Source organism: Schistocerca gregaria, chromosome X, assembly GCF_023897955.1.
Source record: "Schistocerca gregaria isolate iqSchGreg1 chromosome X, iqSchGreg1.2, whole genome shotgun sequence".
NCBI classification, from domain to species: Eukaryota; Metazoa; Arthropoda; class Insecta; order Orthoptera; family Acrididae; genus Schistocerca; species Schistocerca gregaria.
This window is the reverse complement of record NC_064931.1, coordinates 815,796,670-815,822,784: the sequence shown is the minus strand read 5'-3', so window position 1 is coordinate 815,822,784 and position 26,115 is coordinate 815,796,670. Positions and strand designations below refer to the sequence as shown.

General features: G+C 37.6%; 1 protein-coding gene across 3 annotated transcripts in view; it reads right to left on the bottom strand.

Moving 5' to 3' along the window:
- Positions 1-26,115, bottom strand: part of LOC126298586 (protein Daple) — a 190,164-nt gene that overhangs the window by 32,161 nt on the left and 131,888 nt on the right. For 2 of the 3 annotated variants that reach the window (XM_049989958.1, XM_049989957.1), the window contains 5 exons: positions 20,483-20,662; positions 18,737-18,882; positions 15,228-15,320; positions 12,647-12,719; positions 8,032-8,164 (listed from right to left, as the gene is read on the bottom strand). In XM_049989958.1, the coding sequence (XP_049845915.1) occupies positions 8,032-8,164; positions 12,647-12,719; positions 15,228-15,320; positions 18,737-18,882; positions 20,483-20,662 (625 nt within the window). Of the gene's footprint in view, positions 1-8,031; positions 8,165-12,646; positions 12,720-15,227; positions 15,321-18,732; positions 18,883-20,482; positions 20,663-26,115 lie in introns of those variants that run through there. The other variant, XM_049989959.1, reaches the window with a different exon arrangement.

Here is a 26,115-nt window from a genome sequence, read left to right as displayed (position 1 = left end):
ATGAAGAAACATCAATGGAATTCTATTCAGCAGTATGAAGAAAGTACATCAAGAATAAGTAACTATAGTGTGGAGAAAGTGCAGTGAGACAGCAGGTTACTGACACCAGCAGCTTCACATTCAAGCAGTAGAAATAAGTTTTTGAGAGGTATTAAAAGCACCTGTAGCAAGAGGTATCCCTATGCCAAACTAAACAATCTGATTATAAACTCATATCTTTACAAGTATACTAGGAAAACTGTTCCCTAAGAAAATCATAACTTCAGTATTTGTGCAAAGAAAAAGAGTCACACATAAAGTACATATCAATAAGTAAATATAACAATAGTATGTGATGTTGCTTTAGAAAGCTCTTTAAACACTTAGGCATACTGACAACGCCTAACAAGACATATACCCCTTTTTGAAGTTTTTGCCAACAATCAATGACAGTTTGAAAACAACAGTAACATTCATAAACACAATACTACAAGGACAAATGACCTGCACTATCCATAACTAAGCCTTAGAGTGGCTCAGAAAGAAGTGAGGACACACACACACACACACACACACACACACACAGACAGAGAGAGAGAGAGAGAGAGAGAGAGAGAGAGAGAGAGAGACTGAACAAAGATAGTTAACCTCTTTGCTTCCTGCATCTCATATACAACAAACAGAACTGGTACCTTTTGTCTGCATACACAACCCAAGAAATGCCAAAGACAGATGCACCCATTGTTTGCTTATCTTCCTTAAGGTGCAACTAGCTACCTCAGCAGGTTTCAGTGCTCTGCATAATCAGTTACTGAATTTAGCCATTGTTCCCATAACTTCTGCAGCAGAAGAACAGTAAAATAATGTCGAGGTTCAGCAAGTGTGTGTTTCTATTCATTTAATCATGTCCTGTCTATCTTGAACCATTCCTATTTTATTGTCAACAAACTGGTAATAGAATATTATCTCCTTGCAGGACCATGATAATACTTTCCGGTATTTTGTAATGTGAGTTTAACGTGTGTCATATATGACACACAACTTTTTGGAAAATCCAGTCATTACTTATTAAAAATAATTACATTTTCTTGATCTTGTAGGTCATGTGATTACATGTGACAGAAATATTTAATGGATAAACCACCTTTCCTACTGGTGAAACTGAAGAGATTAAGTATAAATCACTATATGGAAAAAAGGGCCACAAGTAGCTTAAGAGCCTGGCTGGGTCCACATCATACTGAGAGATTACGATTATTGTCCATAAAATGTTCAAGTAACTAACTATAGCAAAATACAATGAATCTCTGGGAACCTAAATTCCCTTAAATGAGGGTTTTGCCTACGTACATGGAAGGAGTGGCCCAGAATCATAACTGAAGCTGTTTAGGTGATTTAAGAGCTATTTAATTACATACAAACTCACCAATAATCTGCTACAGATTGGAATACAGGACACACACACACACACACACACACACACACACACACACACACACACACACACACACACAGAGAGAGAGAGAGAGAGAGAGAGAGAGAGAGAGAGAGAGAGAGAGAGAGAGAGAGAATCTCATCACACTTTACGCAGAACACGTTATCTTTTTAAAAAATCACAAAGTGTTGTTTGGTTGTCCTACACATATACTGTAGTGACAGGAGCTATTGCTCCAGTTGGTTGATGTTTGTTAGAATTGACTCATCTACCTTAAAAGAGGAAAAGTAGTTCCTGGCAATAATAATTCCTTGCACAGTAGCTGCAAAACTTACTGCAATGGCCTCTACTTCTTCTTTGCCACCTCCATTCTTCTTCAGGAACAATGTCACCTTCAACAGCAACTGATGTACAACTAGCCTTTGTGGAATTATTAAACACATTCTGTTGTATCACACGATTACAGGCAAAAACAAACATATGCTTCCCCTGCTGTTGACTCTCATCACTTACTTTCTATCACAGAATGTAACCGACTTCTGGAACGCCCAGGTCCAGAGACTGCAGGTGACTCGTGCAGTTCCATGGAAGGAACACAACTTCTACACTCCTTATAAATGGTGTTTCCTTGGGATGTGCAGGGCACTGGTCAATAACAAGCACTATTTTCCTACCCGATTCATTCATCTTGGCATCTAGATGCCTTAGAAATCTTAGAGAGATTTCCACTGCCATCCAGGCATTGCTGTTCTCCTTGTACAAGGTAGCATTTTTATGGTTTTAAAAGACCTGAGAGACTTAAATTTACATATTAATGATGGAGGCAACTTTTCACTTCCATCACTATTTACACACAATAGTGCAGTCATTCTTTCTTTGCTATTTTTTTCTTCCATGGCATTTTTCTCCTGTAACATAATATGTTTCTGCAGTAAGTAAATTGTAAAAGATGCCAGTTTCATCTGTTTTAAAAAGTCTCTAGACTCATAATGCTGTATTAATCATGCAAATGTAAAGTTATTCCACTGGTTTACGCATTCTGCATCCACAGTCTCACTCTCTCCACTTACATTCTGCAATAAGAGATTAGGACTTTCTTTTTTTTTTAAAAAAAAAAAAAAAAAAAAAAAAAAGATTAACCAGCCATTCACCAGACCAAAATTTTCAACAACAACCTTCAGGCTGATTTCCCAAGCCTTCTATTGCAGTATGTTTCCACTTATAGGAATGCAGCCACTTCTCTTTCCTTGAAACCATTTTAAAATAATAGTTTCCATATCACTGAAAATTGACATGTGAATGTTGTTCTTTTCACAAACAGAGGAACACTAGCTTTGGCATTAACGATGCTTTTTTTGTTTTTCAGAATGCTGCACAATCAAGACAGTACAAATCATACTTCTTCACCATGTCAGAAAGTTTTATGTTGTTACTGTCTTCGGCATTGTGGATGACAGCTTTTTCTGAATTTAGAGCTTTCTATGTTTGCAGGCCATAACTCCACATAAATGTAAATGTCATGTGACTAGGGCCTCCTGTCAGGTAGACCATTCGCCGAGTGCAAGTCTTTCGATTTAACGCCACTTCGGTGACTTGCGCATCAATGGCGATGAAATGATATGATTAGGAAAACACAACACCCAGTCCCTGAGCGGAGAAAATCTCCGACACAGCCAGGAATCAAACCCGGGCCCTTAGGATTGACATTCTGTCGCACTGACCACTCAGCTATCGGGGGCGGACACTCCACATAAGTAAGACTGATAAATTCAACAATAACAAAGGCAAGACTTCATGGTTCATGCTTCATAACTCAGTGGCTGTAATGTCAGATCATGTAACTAGGATGGCTTGGCATGCAGGGCAAGAAACAATTTCCGATTCATTCAACTCTCTTTCCAGTATCACCACAATGGTATTTGATATAGGTACATGTTGACTGAAAGAATCAGTTATCATACACTACTGTCACATGACGGAGAAGATCTGTGTGAAACTGGAAGAAATCTAAACTCACTTGGAAGTGTCAGGATTTGAGAAAAAATTGAATTTTAATTTCCAGAATGTTTCATGATTATTTCTTAAAAGCTGACTTTCTTATAGGGGGGGTCTATTAAAAACAGGGAGGAATAACACTGTTCTTATGGGAGTTTTGCCAGGATTGACAGAATCTGTTAAAAGCAAGATTTCCTTAAAAGCACGTTTGTTAATTCAGGGTTTACTGTAAGAAGTTAGTCAGTTTAGTTGATTAGTACTGGTGTCTACTGATGGGAGTTAAGCTAAAATGAAGGTTGTTTCGTTGTGGTATGGAATGGTTTCTTACACAGGTCAGTTAACAGTGATCACAATGAAATGCTGCTTCATCATAATTTGATCTGCATTATGCAAGTCACGTACACTCAAAGTGACAGCTCATTTCAGACATGAAAACACTTTTTTGCAAGCAGTAGGAAATGGCGAAACTTGGTTTGAAAATTATTTTACAAACTTTCCAACTGTCAACTTAACACAATACAAACACAATTACATATACAAGTATATATGACACTGTGGGGAGATCCTCTGTGTACTAGTACACAGCAGTCATGGACAATTCCTGAAACTACCATTAATTTTCTGCAGAGAGAATTACACTTGCTAAAATGATATAGTCTTGAGATGCTTAATGTTATACAACTTAAGAGTATTAAGAACTTGTCACAGATTTGTCCAAAAGCCAGCAGGTTTTCAGTCTTGTGTATATGCCTATTGACAACTCGACATCTCTACTACATGGTATTTTGTTAGCTTTACTCCTAAATTATTTACATTCTGCCAGTATGTTCCATCAGCATATTTATAACTGTGCTTGCACAAGGGCATGGAAAGAATAGAAACAGAAATGGTATTGTAGGCGAATGTGACCAGGTTCATCCACTTTTTGTCAATGGCATTTGTAGTATTATTTCCCGATGGATAGGCCCTGATGATCCATATACCTGGTACCCATAATGTAACCAGAACTGCATGAAATATCTGTAAAACTGTAGCAGACCTCTGTCTTCTCCCCAATATCTGTGACAGGTGTTTTAAGATGTTTAGTACAATAAGGGATCCAGTCAGTTTGAAATCAAACAGCAGGCTTGAAATCCTCAAAATATTTCATGCTCACAATGGTGCATCTCATTACCAAAAGAAGTGGGATACACACCACAAACAGCAGAATTCCATGCATACAATTCCCTCCATCAAGAATTTGAAGCCTATGCATAGTGTCATCTTCTTCAGTCCCATTAACATCAGCTGGGGCAAATGTGCTCCTGTTGCAGGGTTGGGTTGGGTTATTTGGGGGAAGAGACCAAACAGTTAGGTCATCAGTCTCATCGGATTAGGGACGGAAGTCAGCCGTGCCCCTTCTGAGGAACCATCCCAGCATTTACCTGAAGCGATTTAGGGAAATCACGGAAAACCTAAATCAGGATGGCCGGACGCGGGCTTGAACCGTCGTCCTCCCGAATGCGATGTTGCAGGGTTGGAGAAGGGGCAAAATTATAGTGAGATTGCCCACAAATACAGAGTACTCCAATGACTCCCTTACCGCCACATTACACTACTGAGGATGATGGCAAAAAGGGTCTACTGAAACAGATCTGATGCTAGTTTTATGATGAATGAGATTTCATAACAAATCACTCTGAACCCATTTGCTACTAGCTGATATTCATTTCATGTTTTGACTTTCTTCAAATTGATACTGAACTGTCTGTCTCACAGGGAAAGTTGCCAATTCAGTTTGTGAAGAAATCTTTCTTCCGGGGAAAGGAAGGGATGGTGAGATGTCCTCCCCTACCCCGAACTGGGTATACTCTTGCCAGGCATACATCAATTTACCTATCATTTGTGGACTGATCAGCTTCTGATTTGTCTGGTAGAACAAATGATGCAGAGATTGGTGGCTCAGTTGTCCTTTTCATAGTTTGCTTTCTGCTTTGGTGGTTCTAAGCAAGGTTTCACTGTCTCTTGCATAGCTTTTCCAAATTTACCACAGGTTGCATGATCATCGCATGACACGGCAGTATGTCCACATCGTTAATACTTAAAAGCATCTTATGGGATTTCATGCCAGTATGTCCCCTTTTATGACACTTAAAAACATCTCATGGGATTTAAAATGTAAGGTCTCACTTTAACATGGGTATATCCAGCTGTTACATATTTTGGCAGCACAGGAGAGGTAAATATGAGAATGAAAATTGTTGGTTTTTCTAGATCACCATTTCATTATTCTTGACTCTTTCATACTTCTTCCCTGTCTTTCTTCTTTAAGCCCCTTCTGCTCTATACTCAACTAAATCTCAGCAGGATATAACATACACTCCTGGAAATTGAAATAAGAACACCGTGAATTCATTGTCCCAGGAAGAGGAAACTTTATTGACACATTCCTGGGGTCAGATTACATCACATGATCACACTGACAGAACCACAGGCAAATAGACACAGGCAACAGAGCATGCACAATGTCGGCACTAGTACAGTGTATATCCACCTTTCGCAGCAATGCAGGCTGCTATTCTCCCATGGAGACGATTGTAGAGATGCTGGATGTAGTCCTGTGGAACGGCTTGCCATGCCATTTCCATCTGGCGCCTCAGTTGGACCAGTGTTCGTGCTGGACGTGCAGACCGCGTGAGACGACGCTTCATCCAGTCCCAAACATGCTCAATGGGGGACAGATCCGGAGATCTTGCTGGCCAGGGTAGTTGACTTACAGCTTCTAGAGCACGTTGGGTGACACGGGATACATGCGGACATGCATTGTCCTGTTGGAACAGCAAGTTCCCTTGCCGGTCTAGGAATGGTAGAACGATGGGTTCGATGACGGTTTGGATGTACCGTGCACTATTCAGTGTCCCCTCGACGATCACCAGAGTTGTACGGCCAGTGTAGGAGATCGCTCCCCACACCATGATGCCAGGTGTTGGCCCTGTGTGCCTCGGTCGTATGCAGTCCTGATTGGGGCGCTCACCTGCACGGCGCCAAACACGCATACGACCATCATTGGCACCAAGGCAGAAGCGACTCTCATCGCTGAAGACGACACATCTCCATTCGGCCCTCTATTCACGCCTGTCGCGACACCACTGGAGGCGGGCTGCACGATGTTGGGGCGTGAGCGGAAGACGGCCTAACGGTATGCGGGACCGTAGCCCAGCTTCATGGAGACGGTTGCGAATGGTCCTCGCCGATACCCCAGGAGCAACAGTGTCCCTAATTTGCTGGGAAGTGGCGGTGCGGTCCGCTACGGCACTGCGTAGGATCCTACGGTCTTGGCGTGCATCCGTGTGTCGCTGCAGTCCGGTCCCAGGTCGACGGGCACGTGCACCTTCCGCCGACCACTGGCGACAACATCGATGTACTGTGGAGACCTCATGCCCCACGTGTTGAGCAATTCGGCAGTACGTCCACCCGGCCTCCCGCATGCCCACTATACGCCCTCGCTCAAAGTCCGTCAACTGCACATACGGTTCACGTCCACGCTGTCGCGGCATGTTACCAGTGTTAAAGACTGCGATGGAGCTCCGTATGCCACGGCAAACTGGCTGACACTGACAGCGGCGGTGCACAAATGCTGCGCAGCTAGCGCCATTCGACGGCCAACACCGCGGTTCCTGGTGTGTCTGCTGTGCCGTGCGTGTGATCATTGCTTGTACAGCCCTCTCGCAGTGTCCGGAGCAAGTATGGTGGGTCTGACACACCGGTGTCAATGTGTTCTTTTTTCCATTTCCAGGAGTGCATTTACTAAAATTATGGGTCCTGCGAACTTCAATGGTAGCTGGATTATCGCCAGGTAATTTAGTGCTCTGCGAGAGTATGTCAATTTTTCCACTGAAATTGCTCCATTTCGAAATTGCTTTATAGATTTAAGAGTACCTACAATATACTGAATGTCTTTCTGAATGGAAAATTCGATCCCTCTTCCAAACAGCTACATCCCCTAGTCTCTAAAGAGCCTCACTTTTCTAAATTTTTCTAAGGCAGCTGGGATACTGCAGGCCCCAAATGTTGCTCAATTATGAATGTTTCATCTCAGTCACTATTCACCTCATTGGCAATTATAATGATCTTGAGGCTGAGATTTCTTTTAACTGATGTTCATACTATCCTCACAGTCTGCACCCTGTGACACACAACTGTCTATTGTGCTATATGTTGGCCACTGAGGCACAAATAGAGTATAAAATTAGAGAAGACGACTGAAACTCATTGCTCCCAAGCTGACGAACTCCACATTCATCAAGGAGAAATTTGTGGCTCGTCAAATGGCACAGACATGGTAAGAGTATCCTCAGAACAGACAACATAATACTGACAAAAACCATAAAGAGTTCACATGAAGCAAAAATTATGCTGTAGAAAAGCATATATATCATTTAAAATCAAAAGTTATTTAAAAAATTATGCTCTGCATTCCTGCTGAACACACATACCATATGTTGCATCACATTATAATTAGTCACACAATGCAATACTAAACATCTAAGAAACAGTGAGACAGTATTGTGTGTCTTTAAGCAATGAGGAATGGAGGCTGTGTCACATGCAGGAGAAGAAGTAAGAATGAATTGAAGACTTACGAGGTGTTCTTTGAGACTGCATGTCATCTGTACTGACATCTGAATCATTACCACCTTCTGATGATTCAGGACCTACTGAGCTTCTCCCCTGACTTTCTGCCTGTTGGCTATCCTCATGCCAGGATTGGCGCGACTGTAAAAATAAAGATATTTAAAAATGAAGATACAATTAACACAGTAATATTGAGCAAAAAATCTCACTATACTAACACACGTTCTTTACATCACCCCCCCCCCCCCCACCCCCCCCACCCCCCATCCACTCTGCCCTCAATTCACACGTCCCAAGGCTTGATAAATTTATTGCATCTTAAGAAGTACAGGTAACACCTGAAACTATAAATTGTGACTTGTTACAGTAAACTTGTAGTTTCAATTGATATTCACAACAGTCATGATCGAGCCTAACATAAAACATTTGCATTTAAAGAATAGGTAACACAGACTGTTTCTCTATGTATTTACAAATTTATTTTAAACTGTAGTCTCTCTCTCTCTCTCTCTCTCTCTCTCTCTCTCTCTCTCTCTATTGCACACCTGCCCACACACACACACACACACACACACACACACACACACACACACACACACAAATGCAATTCTGTGGTAGCTAAAGCCTAGAAATGCACAGTTATTTTTATCCAACACTAGTAAATACAGCTCAAAGTAATAAAAAAGACTATTTCTTCTTTAGGGCCAGCAGCACAACATATGCCTGATAAAGACATGATTATCAGATTAGATCCACCAAATAGCTGCTTATAATAAGTGATCTATATTTACAATAGACTGCTTCTGCTTTATTGCCATTTTCAAGTGCCTGCAATCACAATTTTGGTGAGAGCAGGTATGGATGCCAATGTCATTCACATTAATGTAGCTGTATTGTACTCATGTCTAGAGTGATGTGATGCCCATTTACATTGTTAGCGGACTGTTTTATAACTGTCACTGCTTTAATAAGACGGTAAGTGATGTCAAGATGTTGAAATGAAAATGTTAATCATGACATGACAACAGTTCGATAGTTCCGCTCTTACAATGCAGTTTATAAAGAGTGTGGAGATGAACAGTGATATTATTTTATTAACTTAAACTTGTTACAACTGTCTTTGGTTGTTGCATATGTTACTTCCAAGAAATACATTTTCGTGTACTTAAAGTTTAATAAAGTTTTTTGAGGTAGTACTTGTGTCTAAATTCTGTAGGTTCGTTTAACATTTCTTGTGGGTATTTTCTCCAGTACAGAAAATTTCTAATTCTTCAAGAATGTTCATTGCAAATCACTTTGGTATTCTGTGCAGAATCTGTAGTGCATTATCGATCATATCAACAGTGTGCTTTTGATTTTTCAAGTGTAGAAAGAAGCTTGACTGATTACATTCATTCTCTCTAATGCATTCTTTATATCTAACATTCAAACTGTTTTCCCCAAAAACTTACCAAGGTTAGAGCAAAGTCTACAAAAAAAGTCATGGATTACTCAAGGAATAGGGGTATCTTGTAAAACAAAAAGAAAACTGCATCTGTCAATCCGAAACAGTTCCGATGTTGATGCTATAGCACATTACAAGAAATACTGCAAAATATTCAAGACTGTAATACGGACATCAAAGTAAATATATTACAAGGAAAAGATAGTTAGATCAGATAACAAAATAAAGACAATATGGGATATAGTGAAGGAGGAGACCGGTAGATCCCAGACATGAAGAGGGACATAAAGCATTAAGAGTAAATTATACATTGGTGACAGATGTGTATAGTGTTGCAGAACTTTTCGTAACTGTTACTGAATAGATGGAGTTGTCAAGTTCTGTAGATGCTGGTATGGAATACCTCCGACCAGACATTTCAAGTAACTTCCATGATATGAATTTGACCCTCATTACCCCAGCAGAAATAATGTCAATCATAAAATCTTTAAAATCAAAAACATCTAGTGGGTATGATGAAATATCAACAAAGCTAATTAAAGAATGAGATTCTGAGTTAAGTAACATATTAAGCTATCTGTGTAGCCAGTCGTTTATCAGTGGAATATTTCCTGAATGGTTAAAATATGCTGAAGTTAAGCCACTGTTTAAGAACGGAGATAAAGAAATAGCATCAAATTTCTGTCCAGTTTCGCTTTTGCCAGCACTTTCAAAAATTTTAGAAAAAGTAATGTACAATCGGCTTTATAACCATCTTATCTCAAATAACATACTGTCAAAGTCACAGTTCGGATTTCTAGAGGGTTCTGATATTGAGAAAGCTATCTACACCTACTGTGAAAATGTGCTTAATTCATTAGATAAAAAACTACAGGCAACTGGTATATTTTTTGATTTGTCAAAGGCATTTGTTGACTGTGTAAATTACAATATCCTTTTAAGTAAATTAGAATATTATAGCGTAACAGGAAATGCTGCAAAATGGTTCAAATCTTATATGTCTGGCAGGAAACAAAGGGTCTTATTAGGAAAGAGACATGTATCAAGCTATCGGGCATCATCCAACTGGGAACCAATTACATGTGGGGTCCCACAAGATTCCATTTTAGGGCCCTTACTTTCTATTGTGTATATCAATGACCTTTCATCAGTAACATTACAAGATACCAAGTTTGTTTTGTTTGCCGATGATACAAACATTGCAATAAATAGCAAATCAAGTGAGGTCTTAGAAAGAGCAGCTAATAAAATATTTGTGGAGATTAATCACTGGTTCCCAGCTAATTCCTTTTCACTTAACTTTGAAAAAACACACTACATGCAGTTCAGAACTTGTAAGGGGTGTCTCACGAGTATATGCCTAACATATGATGACAAGCACATAGAAGAAGTGGACAGTGTTAAATTTTTGGGATTACAGCTTGATAATAAATTCAACTGGGAAAAGCACACCACAGATCTGCTGAAGCGTCTTAACAAATTTCTATTTGCAATGCGAATTGTGTCAGACATAGTGGATATAAAAATGAAAAAGCTGGCATACTATGATTACATTCACTCCATAATGTCATATGGGATTATTTTTTGGGGTAATTCATCCAGTCAAGCTAAAGTTTTCCAGGCACAAAAACGTACAGTAAGAGTTATATGTGGTGTGAACTCAAGAACATCCTGCAGAAGCCTGTTTAGGGAACTTGGGATACTAACTACTGCTTCCCAATAAATTTATTCTTTAATGAAATTTGTCATTAAAAATATATCACTTTTTCAAACCAATAGCTCAATTCATGGAATCAATACTAGAAATACAAATAATCTGCACAAGGATTTAAAGTCACTTAGTCTTGTACAAAAAGGTGCGCATTATTCAGGATCAAACATTTTCAATAGTTTGCCAGCGGCCATAAAAAGCTTAACAACCAATGAAATTCAGTTTAAGAGAAGCCTAAAGGATTTATTGGTGGCCAACTCCTCCTACTCCATTGATGAATTTCTCAGTAGAACCAACTTATATGTATAAGTACAAAATAACTTCTGCACAATTTCAGTGCAGTAATGTGTTCACTGTAAATAAGTGTGTGTGTGTGTGTGTGTGTGTGTGTGTGTGTGTGTGTGTGTGTGTGTGTGTGTAAGTACAATCTAACTTCTGCACCATTTTAGTGTAGTAATGTATTCATTGTAAATTAGTATTATAGTAGTTGTATTACATGTTTATTACCTTATAAATAAAACTTTTTTATTTTAAATTCAGTGCATTCGTATTTGTAAAATGATTCTTTCATATAGTGTTCATTAAAAAATGATGATAATTCCACTTGGGACCTGTGGAATGGTACATTAGCTTATTTGTTTGAGTTGTAAATACTTGTCATGTGTTGTGTTTCTGACCTGTTCTACATCCTGGAGGACCTCCTCACCACAGATCAATTGGAATGAAAGTAAATCTAATCTAATCTTAAAAATTGCATTAATTCTGTTGGAGATTCACTATGTATTATGTTCTGTTTTCATGTTTTACATTTGCAGTATAATTTTGTGATTATGTTGGGGTAAAAATAATTTGTATACGCTATATAACAAAGTGTGTTAAGTTCTTTTCGAATTGCTGGCTTTTCTAATGGTAGGTTATTTAACCTATTAATTACTGAATGGAAAAACGCTAGTTTATGAGCCACTGGAAGACAGGAATTGGTATTTATAATAATGCCAGAAGTGTTATTAGTTCTGTAGCTACCAAGTGTGTGGCAATTATTATCTCTGTCAATTGAGAGAGCTAAGTAGTTAGTGATAGTGTCTTTCTCAATTTCCACTGTGAATTTAATTTTAGGGTGCTGCTGGTTGAGTTTTCGATGGATATTTTCAATTTCTGCATGGCTACCATTGACCAACATGATGGTATCACCTATGAACCCCATAGCGCATTATGTGTATTCAATCCCTAAGAAGGAGGGATAATGCAAAGGAGCAACTGGATAAGGCTTCTAAGTATGTCACAGTTTTTTGTGACAACCACTGTTAGTCAATTAGTGAGCAGAGTTCTGGGGAGGTACGACAGGCATCATTGCACTTCTTCACTCCTTCTAATGTTGAAATGTTGTCTAGAAACATTACCTACTTACTTTAAGATTATAAAATTATAATCAATGATAAATTTACAAAGTACACAAAGAAAGACATACCCGTGGGACTTTACTGATTAAATCAGATCCTGCTTTCTTGACTCGTTTTACTAATGTTGCCCCAAAACCTTTCCTGTAACACCAACAAATTTGTTCTCTTCATTAAACATATCTTATTTAACTCATAACAAAGACATTTTTTGTTTGAGATCTCAGAATGATATACTAGCAGGATATGTATGATTTTCTTTGTAAGAAAATGAGTGAACAGTGTGAATTAGAAAAACAAATTTATCAGAAGAGTGATAATTATTCTTGCCTCGGCTATAATCTATCCAATATTCTGCAAAACATTCAATGGGAAAAAATGTATGAGAATTTAAACATTGTGCAGGCACTTGTTTCTGCAAAGATTTCAAAGATTTCTTTAAAACTGAACTGTGAAAGACCAACTGCATACAGAAATGTAATAATATATTTACACTATTTTTTACTGAATGCATATTTTGCAGAAACAACAGCTCATACTATAATTAAATATTTATTACTTTAATTTATTTATAACACTGAATAGGAAACACTTCCTAATAATCTGCAAAAAGCAGTTACTATCTAGAAAGAGTTCTATTTTTCTAGGGCTACAAAGAAATAAATAATACAATCAAGCTCAATAGAGAATGCTTTTGGCAGTCTTTTAGACAATTTATCAATCCCTCACAATACTTGTATCTTGAAGTTTAATTAGGTCAAGGAGAGCATAGCACTAATCTTCAGCTATACATGAAGCAGACAGGCTAAAAACCTGGCAGTATCAAAGACATGTCCAACACAATATCTTGGTAGTAATGGTTTGTTATAGGGCTGTTTTGAAAATTTCTGCTTTACTTCAGCAGTAAAACATCCAAGATTCACAATAATAAAAGCTTCTACAAACTATTATCTGAGAAGAATTGTAACACACAAATGCAACTGGATTCTTACATGATATTGATAATGTACATATGTGCCACTGAGAATCCAGATAAATAAGAGAGAGAGAGAGAGAGAGAGAGAGAGAGAGAGAGAGAGAGAGAGAGAGAGAGAGAGAGAGAGAGAGAGACTAGTGCACATACACATGCATGACCAATTTACACTACTGGCCATTAAAACTGTGACATCATGAACGCAGCATGCAACAAATGTCAAATTAGCATGCTTGGATATGCAAATGATTAGCATTTCAGCTTAACTACACAAAGCAAATAGGAGTAATGTCATCTACATTCCATACATAAGGAACAATTTTGGAACAGGCTTCTTATTCATAAATCACATCTGAATGTTGTTTGTTTGTGAGAAGACCATGTTATGTTTCACGTAAGAAGGAGATTGTCTGGAGCAGCAGGATTGCTGACAAGTGACACTACAGTAAATCATTTTGTGGCACTGCTGCTCACTTTGGTCATGATCTCTCATCTGTCATGCAAATATGGAATTGATGGTTTCAGGAGGACCATACTAAATACCACACAGCACCTCAAAGCACCACATGACTAGTGTCCAAGAGGACAGGCAAATTGTTTGCTCAGCTCTGCATGATCGTACATCCCCCTCATGTACCTAGACTCAGGAAATGGGCTTGTTTGCAGCAGGACAAGTTTCCACATGGGCAGAGTGGTGACACCTGGAGCACCATGGTGACCACTGTTGTTTTTGTCTTTGACACAGCAACAGAGAGGGCTGCAGTGAGACAGTGATACACTCAAAAACAACAACAACAACAACAACAACAACACTGCATGCAGGAGCAGGACTGTGTCAAGATTTCAGACAAGTCCCAGTTATGCATACAGATCATGATAGACGTACACATATGTGGAAGCTCTGAAGCGAACCAGTGCTGCCAGATTGTATTCACCATTGTAATATGGGCTCAAGACATGGCATGACAGTATGGGATGCCACTGAATACACAACAAAATCAACTCGGGGCCCTCATACCTGGTAACTTAAGACTGCAGTCATTACATTTCTAATTGATTTAGCTTGGAGCCAGGGCCCTACTTTGAGGTCTCCGTGACATATCTTATAACGGGATGGAGCTGTACTGCGAATTACCTTTGCTGTTCTTACCTAACATTACACTGAGGGTGTTCAACACTCACCAAACCGCCCTCTCACACCCCCCCCCCCCCCCCCCCCCCCCCGCCATAGATTGCTGTGAGACTGCCATACCACAACTCACCAGGCACAATGACTTATCAACCCCAGTATAGACATGGAGTAGCACGGAATGAGGTACCTATATCTGTCGTCTGAGACCATTTCAACTTGATGTCCAGCTGTGTTAGAGCCACTGTTGCTACCAGAGATAGCAGCTCTGTGTACTAAATTTCACATCCTGTATACTCCCAAATCACCTACAAGTTTAAATGTGTTTTCTTCCTGCTATACAGTATACACACAGTAAGTAAAATTTCATTATTTGCTATCCTTCCTGGTGCTGCTGTTTTAATGGCCAGCAGTGCAATTTGCTTCAGAAAGGAAAAATGGTGACTCAAAGGAACTAACATTACTTTAAGACATTTTACGTAAGTACATAAAAATAGCATGCACAAAAATTAATAAGTTATATTTGCTTGTGGTAAGAAATGTTACACACTTCTTGGAGGAACAGCTATCTAGTTTCCGGTAGTGGTCCATAATCTTTTCTTCCAGTTTTTCTTTCTGTCTGCAGAGGTTGTTGAACTTATCACTGTGGGCAGTAAATAACATCTTGAGATAAAACAATATTAATTCAAAACCAGTCACCTATATCTCAATGAAGTATTATTCATAAACTACTGGAAGTGATCAATATCTCAGTTAAATATTAACTAAAGAACTGCAAGATACACATATATCAACATTATTTCTGATATTACTTAAGGCAGATAAAATAGTTATTATCACCAGAATTTACTGAAGACTATTATCAGGTTGGCACACACATGTAGAACTTCCATCAAGTTCAATAACAGAGGGAAAGGGCAAGTGATTACACGACAGCAACAAATTTACCATTGGATGCATAACAGGAGTCTTTTGTACCTAGAAATCTTCTCTTTTTCTCAATAAACTGTTTTAAAAAGTTTATTTTAGTTTGTATTCTGTTTGGAAATACAATTGACTTTCTTTGGGAAAAGACTTATTTTCGTACAAATTAAATTAATGATTTTATTTTAATAATTTTCTGATCTCACAAGTGTAAGGTATGACAGAGTCTTTCCAATAGCTTATTTATCAATGACTGGAATGGTGCGTTCTGTTGGCAAGATTACTGACAACAATTAGCAAAGCAGCACAGTTATATTCTTCGCTGATATGCCAAAATCATTATCACACTTACATCCAAGTCTTATTTTGAATGTAAATGTGTTTTTCTATGACAAAATACTTTCAGACTGTGTTAGTTCAATTTCATAGCCAGAATGATCATATAAGAATCTTTTCTCCTGCTTACAGTATAAATACTAATCACCCATAAGAGATAAAAGATCGTCATCTAGAATCAGCACAAGGATGAAATTTTGAATCAACTATTTCTGATTAGCTTGGAGATGTAGCTCTCTCTGATCAGCAAGCTAGCAGAATTCAGACACTAATGGTCTGTAGTATGATAAACGTATGACTTTTGATGTGGCAAGTGAAGAAACCAGTGAAAATTAGATAATACAACTACAGAAGCGCTTATTTCCTTATTGGGCATGATGGAAGTTGGTGAAGTAAAACACCACCACCATTGAGCGGAATTTAAGAATATGATATCATGAAAATTCCACCTGCTTCATCCAGTGAGAGATGGTGTAACTCTCTCCATTTTCTATAGGATTATTTTATATAACAAAGAATGTTACAAGAGATTGGCACTGTATTAATTCAGAAGGTATGTGCATTGCTAGTATCAAGGAAAAAAATTGGCATAATGTTACCTCTGAGGAAACGGGTGCATTTCTTCGACTCTTGATTATGATGATGTTGCCAGAAGCTAGTATGTGCTATCGGAGAGCTATTTCATGATAGCCTTGCCAACTCCATTTATTTGACCACATTTTCAGTTAACAGATTTGAAAATATATGAAGGACCCTGAGATTTGAAGACAAATGGACCAGAGAGGCAAAGAGCAAGAGTAAAACATTGCACCATTTCACTATATTTGTGAACTTTTCATTGAAATCTGTCATCTAAGGATGCACCCCAATGAAACTTTAACTAAGATGACCATCTTGTCACCTTCAAAGGTTCTTTGTTTTGTATATTCCCAGCAAACCACAGAAAAGTAGAATAAAAATATTTTGGGTTTTGCATATGCCAGAAAATCAGTGTTGTATCTACTACAGTAAAGACAGCGAGAGGTGCCTCAATAAATATTACAATGGATTTTTTCCTTACAAATGTTCAGTCAAAGAACTACTGCACGATAAGATTACAGCAGTGAAATCTTTGGTACGAAACAAACAGGAATTTCCATCATAAATGAAGAGTGTCAAGTACAAAGAAGCTTTATCATCATCATCTGGTTTCAAAAACAATTTGACAATTGTAAGTGATGGGGCCTAATAGGACAAAAGTGTCATATTGCTAAGTTCTCTGCACCGCAGTGCCACAGTAGATGAAGGACCTAAAAAGGAAGCTGAATATAAGCTTTATTCTACAATAAAACTAAATCCTTCCATCATTTGCAAAAGGCAGTCAAATTGATGTACTTTGTCCTATGTACAAACATAATGGATGTAGCAGCAATAGATGCCCCATGCTTATTTTCACTGCAACTACAAGGACAGATACAATAAAAGAAGAATTTTGGTCAAGAACTAGGGCAACAAATGTGTCTTCACTTGGAGAAGAGTGTCAACAACCCATGCTTCCAAAAGAATTTTCTACAGTATGGTATGTTGTGAGCAAAATTTCTGGTATGGACAAGATAAAATTAAAGAGATTTTCTTTATTCAGTCTCAGGAAAATTATAACATAATTTAGACATTTCATTTTGTATGAAGGTAAAATAAAGACCAGTAGCATAATTAATACTTTCTTATTCATTCTGTGTAACCAAATTCAGCACTACCTGTTAATACAGTTTTATTGCTCATTTAATGAAAATTTTTTCAGGTAGAGGTCTTAGAGATATGTTTCAAGCATTTTTCAAGTCCACCTTCCCAAACATCCACAGATTTAATGGTCATATACAAGACAATGAGGGCAGGGGTGTCTCCTGCCTGATAATGGTGCTGAACACCAGCAAATTATCATTTACATCAGAGTAAGTTTAGAGGTAACAGCAAAAATAAACCCGCAAACATACATGAAAGGCGTAAGTTAATATGAGAGCTGAGGTAAAAATATCAAATTAAAAAAAAAAACAGTAATAAAAATGATAGTGGTATTGGTAGCAGCAGCAACCTATTAGGAGTGTACTGGATCACTAGGAAAGAGTTTCCATATGATTTAAGACACTGTGAGAGGCAAATGCACTAATAAGGCAGTTAGCACAACTACCACACTACTCTCTCTGCCTTAAGGAGATCAGGAGAATAGGCAAAAGTAACAAGCAAAACAATCAGACGCATAAGTGAGGAAAGATCATCATCAAATACAGGGCAATGAAATCAAAGGACAGTTCCCTTACAAATTTCACACACATTCCTTTTACTGCATTTAATCCTACTATTTCTGAAGAAGGAACTATTGACTCTTAGATTACATGTGTCAATGTTGGAAAACACAGTTGACAACCATGTTACAATTACAAACAGACAGGAAGTCTGGCCAGCAGAGATTGGTTCTGGATGCTTGGAAAGGGGGATGGTACGTCAATGTGCGGGTTAAGATTGCTGACAGTTCTGTATGCAAGCAATATTACTTTCTACTTGAAGTGTTTCCATTGGTAGTACAAGAATTGTGCCTCTTAAAAGTACTGGCTAGCCTTTATGCCACTATAACTTTTTTTCCTAAATATAGCTGTCAACCATACAGTAAGTGTTTTTTCTTTCTTGGTGAAAATCTATCATTCAAAATTGACATAGTTAATATAAAAATTTTAAAATAAATCTCATTTCACTTTTAAGAAATTTGTAGGAACTAAAACAAACATGGACAATAACATGGCAAAAAACTGTTGTAATACCAACGTGAATATCTTTTCCTCTTGATGATAGTGTTCCTTATCTTCAAGAGAAAGCGTTAAAAGTTCATGATACTGACTAAACATATGAGAAACATTTTCCATGAGAGCACGGCGATCATCTTCCAAACTGGCATTCATTTGTTGCAACAACTGAAAAGTAAAAAATAAGAGAATTATTAATGCCACTGATAATGACAATGATCTGATGACAATATTATATTATGTCAGTAGAGGATGCTCATTGAGCTAGCTGATAAATGCAAACAACTATATAAACAGACAGTCTTATATGAAACTATAGTAGTGAACTGTGGAATGCTTTCACACTGGATCGCATAGAAGAAAGTGCTAACACTGTAACAACTATTATAAGGCATAATGAAAAGCAGGATATATAAGTCATTACTACACACACAATGATTTATTCAGCATATGGAAATGAAAGTCAATAAGTTCTCATAACTCGATAAAGCAAACAGTCCTTAAAAAAGGGGGGGGGGGGAGGGGAGGGCTCTAAGGGCAGAAAATTATATATAGTGAAAACTTGTGGCGAACTTCTTGTGTAATCAATTAAAATAAAACAAATAGGTAAATTTTCTCTCTGTTGTAAGTGTGTAGTGGTGAAATATATATACATTTTCAGTCATGTATATTCAGTAAATTGTCCCCCCAGAAAGAGATTTATGACTTTCCAATCAATTTTTGGAAGGGAATTTTTTGCTGGTCACCTTGTGATTGCCAGCAAGGTAACACACAGAACACCTCACTGAAAATAAGGAAATTGCTGTTCAACAAACACAGCTTAAACACCAGCCTAATTAACTGTGGGGAAAACTATTCTCCACCACCCACTCCATTTTTATCAATAAGCATCATGTCACTCACACAAATGTGTGATAATCTTCAGCCAACAGCACAAACAAATTATTTTAGTATATCATTTGGGAGGTGCTGCACTCCTTAATTGGGATCCCAGACTTTGCATCCACACCACTTTAGATCAGTGAAGAATGATCTCCTTGGTAGGTGATTTGCAACAAACAAACACAGCACTGTGCCTCATAAAGTGGCTGCGTGGACTTGATGCAGATGGGGGGAGGGGGGGAGGGGGAGGGGGAGGGGACTGCTTGAAAATTAGGGGTGACAATGTTGAAACGTAATGAGTACCACTGCCGTATTACAATGTACCAACATAACTGTCTCTGGAATAATGTTTGTCCACAAGAGCAGTCGTTACTCCACTTTTTTAAACACAGACATAGGTTTAAGAGTTGTTTACACAGATAACATCTCATACTGGCAGCACCGATGACTACTTATTTCTTGGCTGTTACTAACATTAGGCATTTTAAGAATAGACACTCAATAATGTAGGAAAGTAAAAATGATATGGTTAATGAAGAAGTCTTTTCCAACATAATAGTCACAACCCACATACTTATTACACATTGTTCTCTATTCTTATGGACGGAACAACATGTAACATAGAGATCAGAAAAAAATTGTTTATTTTATTTTTGGGTTCATTTTCTCATAACAGTTCCCAAAATCTGTTCACATGCTGCATATGATTTGCTTTGTAGTTGATTTGCACAAAACAGAGACAGCATTGTGCCATCATACAGTGGCTTTGGTAACTGAACGATAAAATTCTGCAGCTATGCTTAACAACTGATATGTTCTACTTGGGAAAAAGATATGAGTTATTGATGCCTTATTTTTACAATACAGGAGAATTCATATCACTTGCCTCACACTTATGAGTCATTTTTGCTAGCTCCACTTCTAGCACAGCCAATTCACCCTGCATTTCTGTTGCCCGTAATTTAATGCTGCCACTGTCAGATCGCAAAGAACGATGCTCTTCTTGCAGATTTCTGTATTCTTGCTTCAGTTTTTCATTGGCTGTGAAAAGATTGCGGAAGTCATCCTGAAATACACAAGTGCAGAAATTTGAGACATTTTAAACACGCAACATGATAAAGTCTGCAGTTTTACCCTGTAGAGGCATTTCATACTTATTTCATGAGAAATACTTATAACAGAAAACTTGTTTATATTCTGTGAGATGCGATTGTGTCACACCATAAACAGTCCTTTCATAAACATATAAAAACATGTTATTCTAGTTGATAGACACAGACTCACTAAGAATGTGCTATTGCATGTACTTTTCTTTCTCTAGCAGAATAATAAAATGTTTGTTCATTTCATAGGAGATCAGAAATAATTATGTATGAGAACACAAGTTGCATTACAAATAATGTTCAAACTTAAATTCTACAAATTATTCTTCTTTGAGGTCAAAGGGGGAAAAGAGGAAAAGAAGGTTGAATCCAAACAACACACAGTAGAAGATCTGATTAAAATTCTTAAGATGATAAGCAGTTTCAGGGATTAAGAAAGTTGATGAATCCAACACTAGCATTTAATGACAACTGTTGAGCAGCAGAATAAAAGACACAAAAATTAGTAAAAACAAAAAGAATTGCCATACAAAGGACCCATCTAGGAAGAGAAAAATACTGGTGAAAAAGTGAAAATTAAATTCTGTGGTTGAACAGGTACAGGGAGGTAGCAACAAAGGTACATACAGGAAAAGGTCAACATTCAGAGTTACAGCAGAGAAATCTTGGACGCTAATTAAAATCTATATTTACTTTTTCTTCTTTTAAAATCCATTTGTCAAAGCCTACAAAAGAAACAGAACATCTCATGTGATTGAAAATGGGTCCAGATCATTCCATTTTTAATGGTCACAGATCAGATCTACAATGGCAGAGCAAAAAGTTCGATGAACCCTCTACCAGGCACTTAAATGTGATTTGCAGAGTATCCATGTAGATGTAGAAAATGTACTTTTTTTTAACAATGTAGACTTTTGAGTTGAAACACTTTGCCCAGTTTTCCATACAGCACACTATTATACACAGTGATTCTAAATAGTTTACATAATATCCCTGAATGGTTGCCATCATTTTCATTGTACTCTAAATATATTCCTTTAACATGTAGGAATAGGTAAAAGACAATGGTTGCCAAAAGAGTCGAATATGGTGGATGTTCCAACAATTCATACTTCAATCCCTCAGTTTCCTCACTGTCAAAGTACCTTTGTAGGCACGCACATTGTCCTGACAATAGCAATAGTCCACTCCCACACCCACCCACCCACCGAAGTCTCTTCCAGAAATTTTTTCATTCAGTCTGTCAAGAAGGTTTGCCTATAGTTCACCTGTTACCGCTTCATTTCTTTCAATATAATCAATAAGAAGGATGCTTTTTTCAATCCTGAAAACACTGGCAAAAACCTTTTTGGCATATGAAATTGACTTCACTTTTTTGCATGGGTTTACAAGCTTCCAGTGGCAGCTCTGATTGCTGTTTTACATGATGGACACACAGTTGAACCACTGCAACAAACTTGTTCATAAAATTATGATTCATCTTAAAAACAATTTTTTAATAATTTCAAAAATTCTGGAAGGCACGATGTCAGCAACTATTCTGGTTTACCAAATTATCCAATAAATTAATTTCCTTTATTATCTGATGACTAGTTTCAAGGTTTAGCTCATGTCAAATCATCCAGTAAGCTATGCAATAACATACATTACGACAGCCACATGAATGTTCATTGTCGTTAAAAACATCTTTAGTATAAAGCAGTACAGGGCTGGACTTCATTTACCTAACTAATAAATGAAGTTCAGCCCTATACTGCTTTATACTAAAGCCGTATTTAACTACAATGCATAATTATGTGGCTGTTGTAATTTATGTTACTGCACAGCTTATTGGACGACTTGATAATGAGCTTAGGCTCAAACTAGTCATCATGTAACAAAGGAAATTAATATTGCAACTTTTATTGTTCTCTGCAATTTATTGGGTAATTTGGTTAAAAACATTTATTTTTGCACTTTCTTTTGGTCATCAATCAGAAATGTGGTAGCATACTCACAAAGCTTTCTCACAGTTAATTTTTCAAGTAAAGTGTATCATAGTCTTTACCCATACCACATTGTGAACTTTCTCAAAGTTTACATTTATGACTGTAGTTTTGGAATGTCCTCTATATGGATCATCATAAAATGAAGTACAATTATATTTGAATTGAACCACTCTTTTCTTAAAAAGAAACACACACACACACACACACACACACACACACACACACACACACACACACACACACTACTTGGTCGTGTAATTCAAAAGGCTGTAGGAACTGCATTAAAATGTAACCAGGTTGCAAGGCTATGAATCTGTTCCTTTATCTTCTTGATTACAGTTTATATTGGAATGGGGTGAGTATCTTTTTGCTGCATTAACCTCCGTCTATAAGAAAGTCTGGGCTCTTCGTATGTAACAGACTTTTTAAAGTTTACAATTAAAATTTTATTGGCTTTACTAAATTGGTTACCGAATCCAGTTCTACTTTTGGTAAAAAATTTATAAATAAGCTAACATGCCAAAATATCATGATCATTAGGACTAAATTACATGAAATGTCTTTCTACAATAATGTTTGAATTACTTTTCTTAATAACAATGTAAATAGCAATTTTATTTTGATACTAACATGAATCCTGTGTCTTTACAAACAGCTGAAAAACAATCTACAAATTTTGTAGATAATAGTTTGGACTTTTGTTTACAGTGTTCTTTTTTTTACATATTTTCAGTTAGTGATTAGATATCATGACATATTAAACACTTCAGGTACCTCAATTTTATCAATACAATGAATTAACAATCTCACTGTGCATAGTTAAGCTTTACATACTTCGCGTAAAGTTCTTAATGTAGTATCATATATTTCAAGATGGCCCGAATCGCAGTTTTTGTTAAATTCCACCCCATTACAATACAAAACTGATTTCACCTTTTTTCTGCATAGATTTACAAGCTTACACTCACAGAGCACTTGAATGGAATGGATAGTGTCTTGAAAGGAGGATATAAGATGAACATCAACAAAACCAAAACAAGGATAATGGAATGTAGTCAAATTACGTCGGGTGATGCTGAGGGAATTAGATTAGGAAATGAGACACTTAAAGTAGTAAAGGAGTTGCTATTTGGGGAGCTAAATAACTGATGATGGTCGAAGTAGAGAGGATATAAAATGTAGACTGGCAATGGCAAGGAAAGCGTTTCTAAAGAAGAGAAATTTGTTAACATGGAGTATAGATTTAGGTGTCAGGAAGTCGTTTCTGAAAGTATTTGTACGGACTGTAGCCATGTATGGTAGCGAAACATGGACGATAAATAGTTTGGACAAGAAGAGAATAGAAGCTTTCGAAATGTGCTGCTACCGAAGAATGCTGAAGATTAGATGGGCAGATCACATAACTAATGAGGAGGTATTGAATAGAATTGAGGAGAAGAGGAGTTTGTGGCTCAACTTGACTAGAAGAAGGGATCGGTTGGTAGGACATGCTCTGAGGCAACAAGAGATAACCAATTTAGTATTGGAGGGCAGCGTGGAGGGTAAAAATCATAGAGGGAGACCAAGAGATGAATACACTAAGCAGATTCAGAGGGATGTAGGTTGCAGTAGGTGATGGGAGATGAGGAAGCTTGCACAGGATAGAGTAGCATGGATAGCTGCATCAAACCAGTCTCAGGACTGAAGACCACAACAACAACAACAACAACAACAACTCACAGCTTTGATTGCCGTTTTGTTGTTAGCATTATGTGATGGACTCATGACTCAACCACTGTAACAAACTGGTTCACCAAGTTATAATTCATCATAAAAAGATCAGGTGCCAACTCCATGGGGCCTGAGAGGGCCCAAGCCAACTCAAAAACTCATTTTGGGGGAGGGGGAGGGGGGGCCGGAGCCCGCCAATAATTTAAGAAAATTATTAATTATGTTATGGTTTGTAAAATCACAAAATTATGTTGGAATTTTTTATTTCCCATGTTTGACAATAGTTACCTTTTAAAATGCATTCAGTAATGAATTAAAACAAATAATTATTGTGGTAGTAAGCAGGTAAATTGAAAACAAGTCATGTGAATCATGATAGTGTTACCGCACTGTGGGCACACTTAGAATTTGTCCCAGTGCTGAACTTTCAAGTAAAGTCTGGCACCGGTGGGCCAGCACTGCAGCTGCAGCGACATCAAAAGGACTGGAGCAGAAACGCCTGGAACCCTCCGCCTCACATTGCCTTGACACTTCAAGACATTACGGCGATGCAGCTATATAAAGCCCAGCCTGCTGTTACAGTCATTCAGTGTGGACAGTTTCGTTCAGTGCATGCTGCAGACATGTTTAGTGTTCCGAATTTAGTGTCTAGTGGACTATTTTATATGACTATATTTTATTCGTTCACTTTAGTCTCTTAGTGTATTGTGAATTAAGTTTGCAATGGATAACTTTGTCAGCAAAATGGCACACTTGGAAGTTGATGATACTTCAAGTCAACCTCCAACAATTACTGTGTCGTCAATGGCTTTGTCATCGTCAGGTAAGAACCATTCACAACTGAAACCTGGACAATCCAGTAAGGGGAGATCATTTCAGAAGTCTTGGTTGATCAAATATACATGGCTACAATATGAAGCATCTACCGAAAAAGTTTTTTGCAAAACCTGCAAAGAGGCAGATGCTAAAAATCTATTACAATTTTCTTCAAAAAGGGTTTTCTAACTGGAAAAAGGCTTTGGAAAAATTCCGTCTTCATGAAAATACATTTACGCATAAAGAAGGTGTTCTGAAACTAAATTCTATCACTAACCAAAATGTGGCCTCCCAATTGAACGGACAGTTAAATAGTAATATGAAGAAAGGCCATTTAGCTCTTGAGACAATTTTTACTACTGTGCAATTTCTATGCCAACAAGGACTAGCAATTAGAGAGCACAAAGATGTAAACTCAATTTTTTTTCAATTGTTGGAACTCCAAAAGAATGACATTTAAAATATTGGTTAGGGCATTCGGGGTATAACAGTGATCTACTAGGAAAGTCTGTGTTGAGAGACGTATTGGCTTCAATCAAGAAGACTGAATTTTTTCTATTATGGTTGATGAAATAAGTGATTCTTCAATTCATAAACAAGTGTCATTTTGTATTCATACTGTCGATGATTCCTTAATCATCAACGAAGACTTTATTGGCTTACACGAGACCCCCAATACTGAATCACGAACTCTGTTCAGTATTTTAAAAGATGTTTTTGCTCATATTGATTTGTCAATGGATAACTTACAAGGACAGTGCTATCTATGAAGGTGCCTCGAATATGAGAGGTAAGTTCAAAGGACTAAAAAAAATTAATTTTGGATACACAACCAAAATCACGTTATGTGCACTGCACTGCTAACAGTTTAGACTTGGCACTTGTAGACAGTCTCCACCATC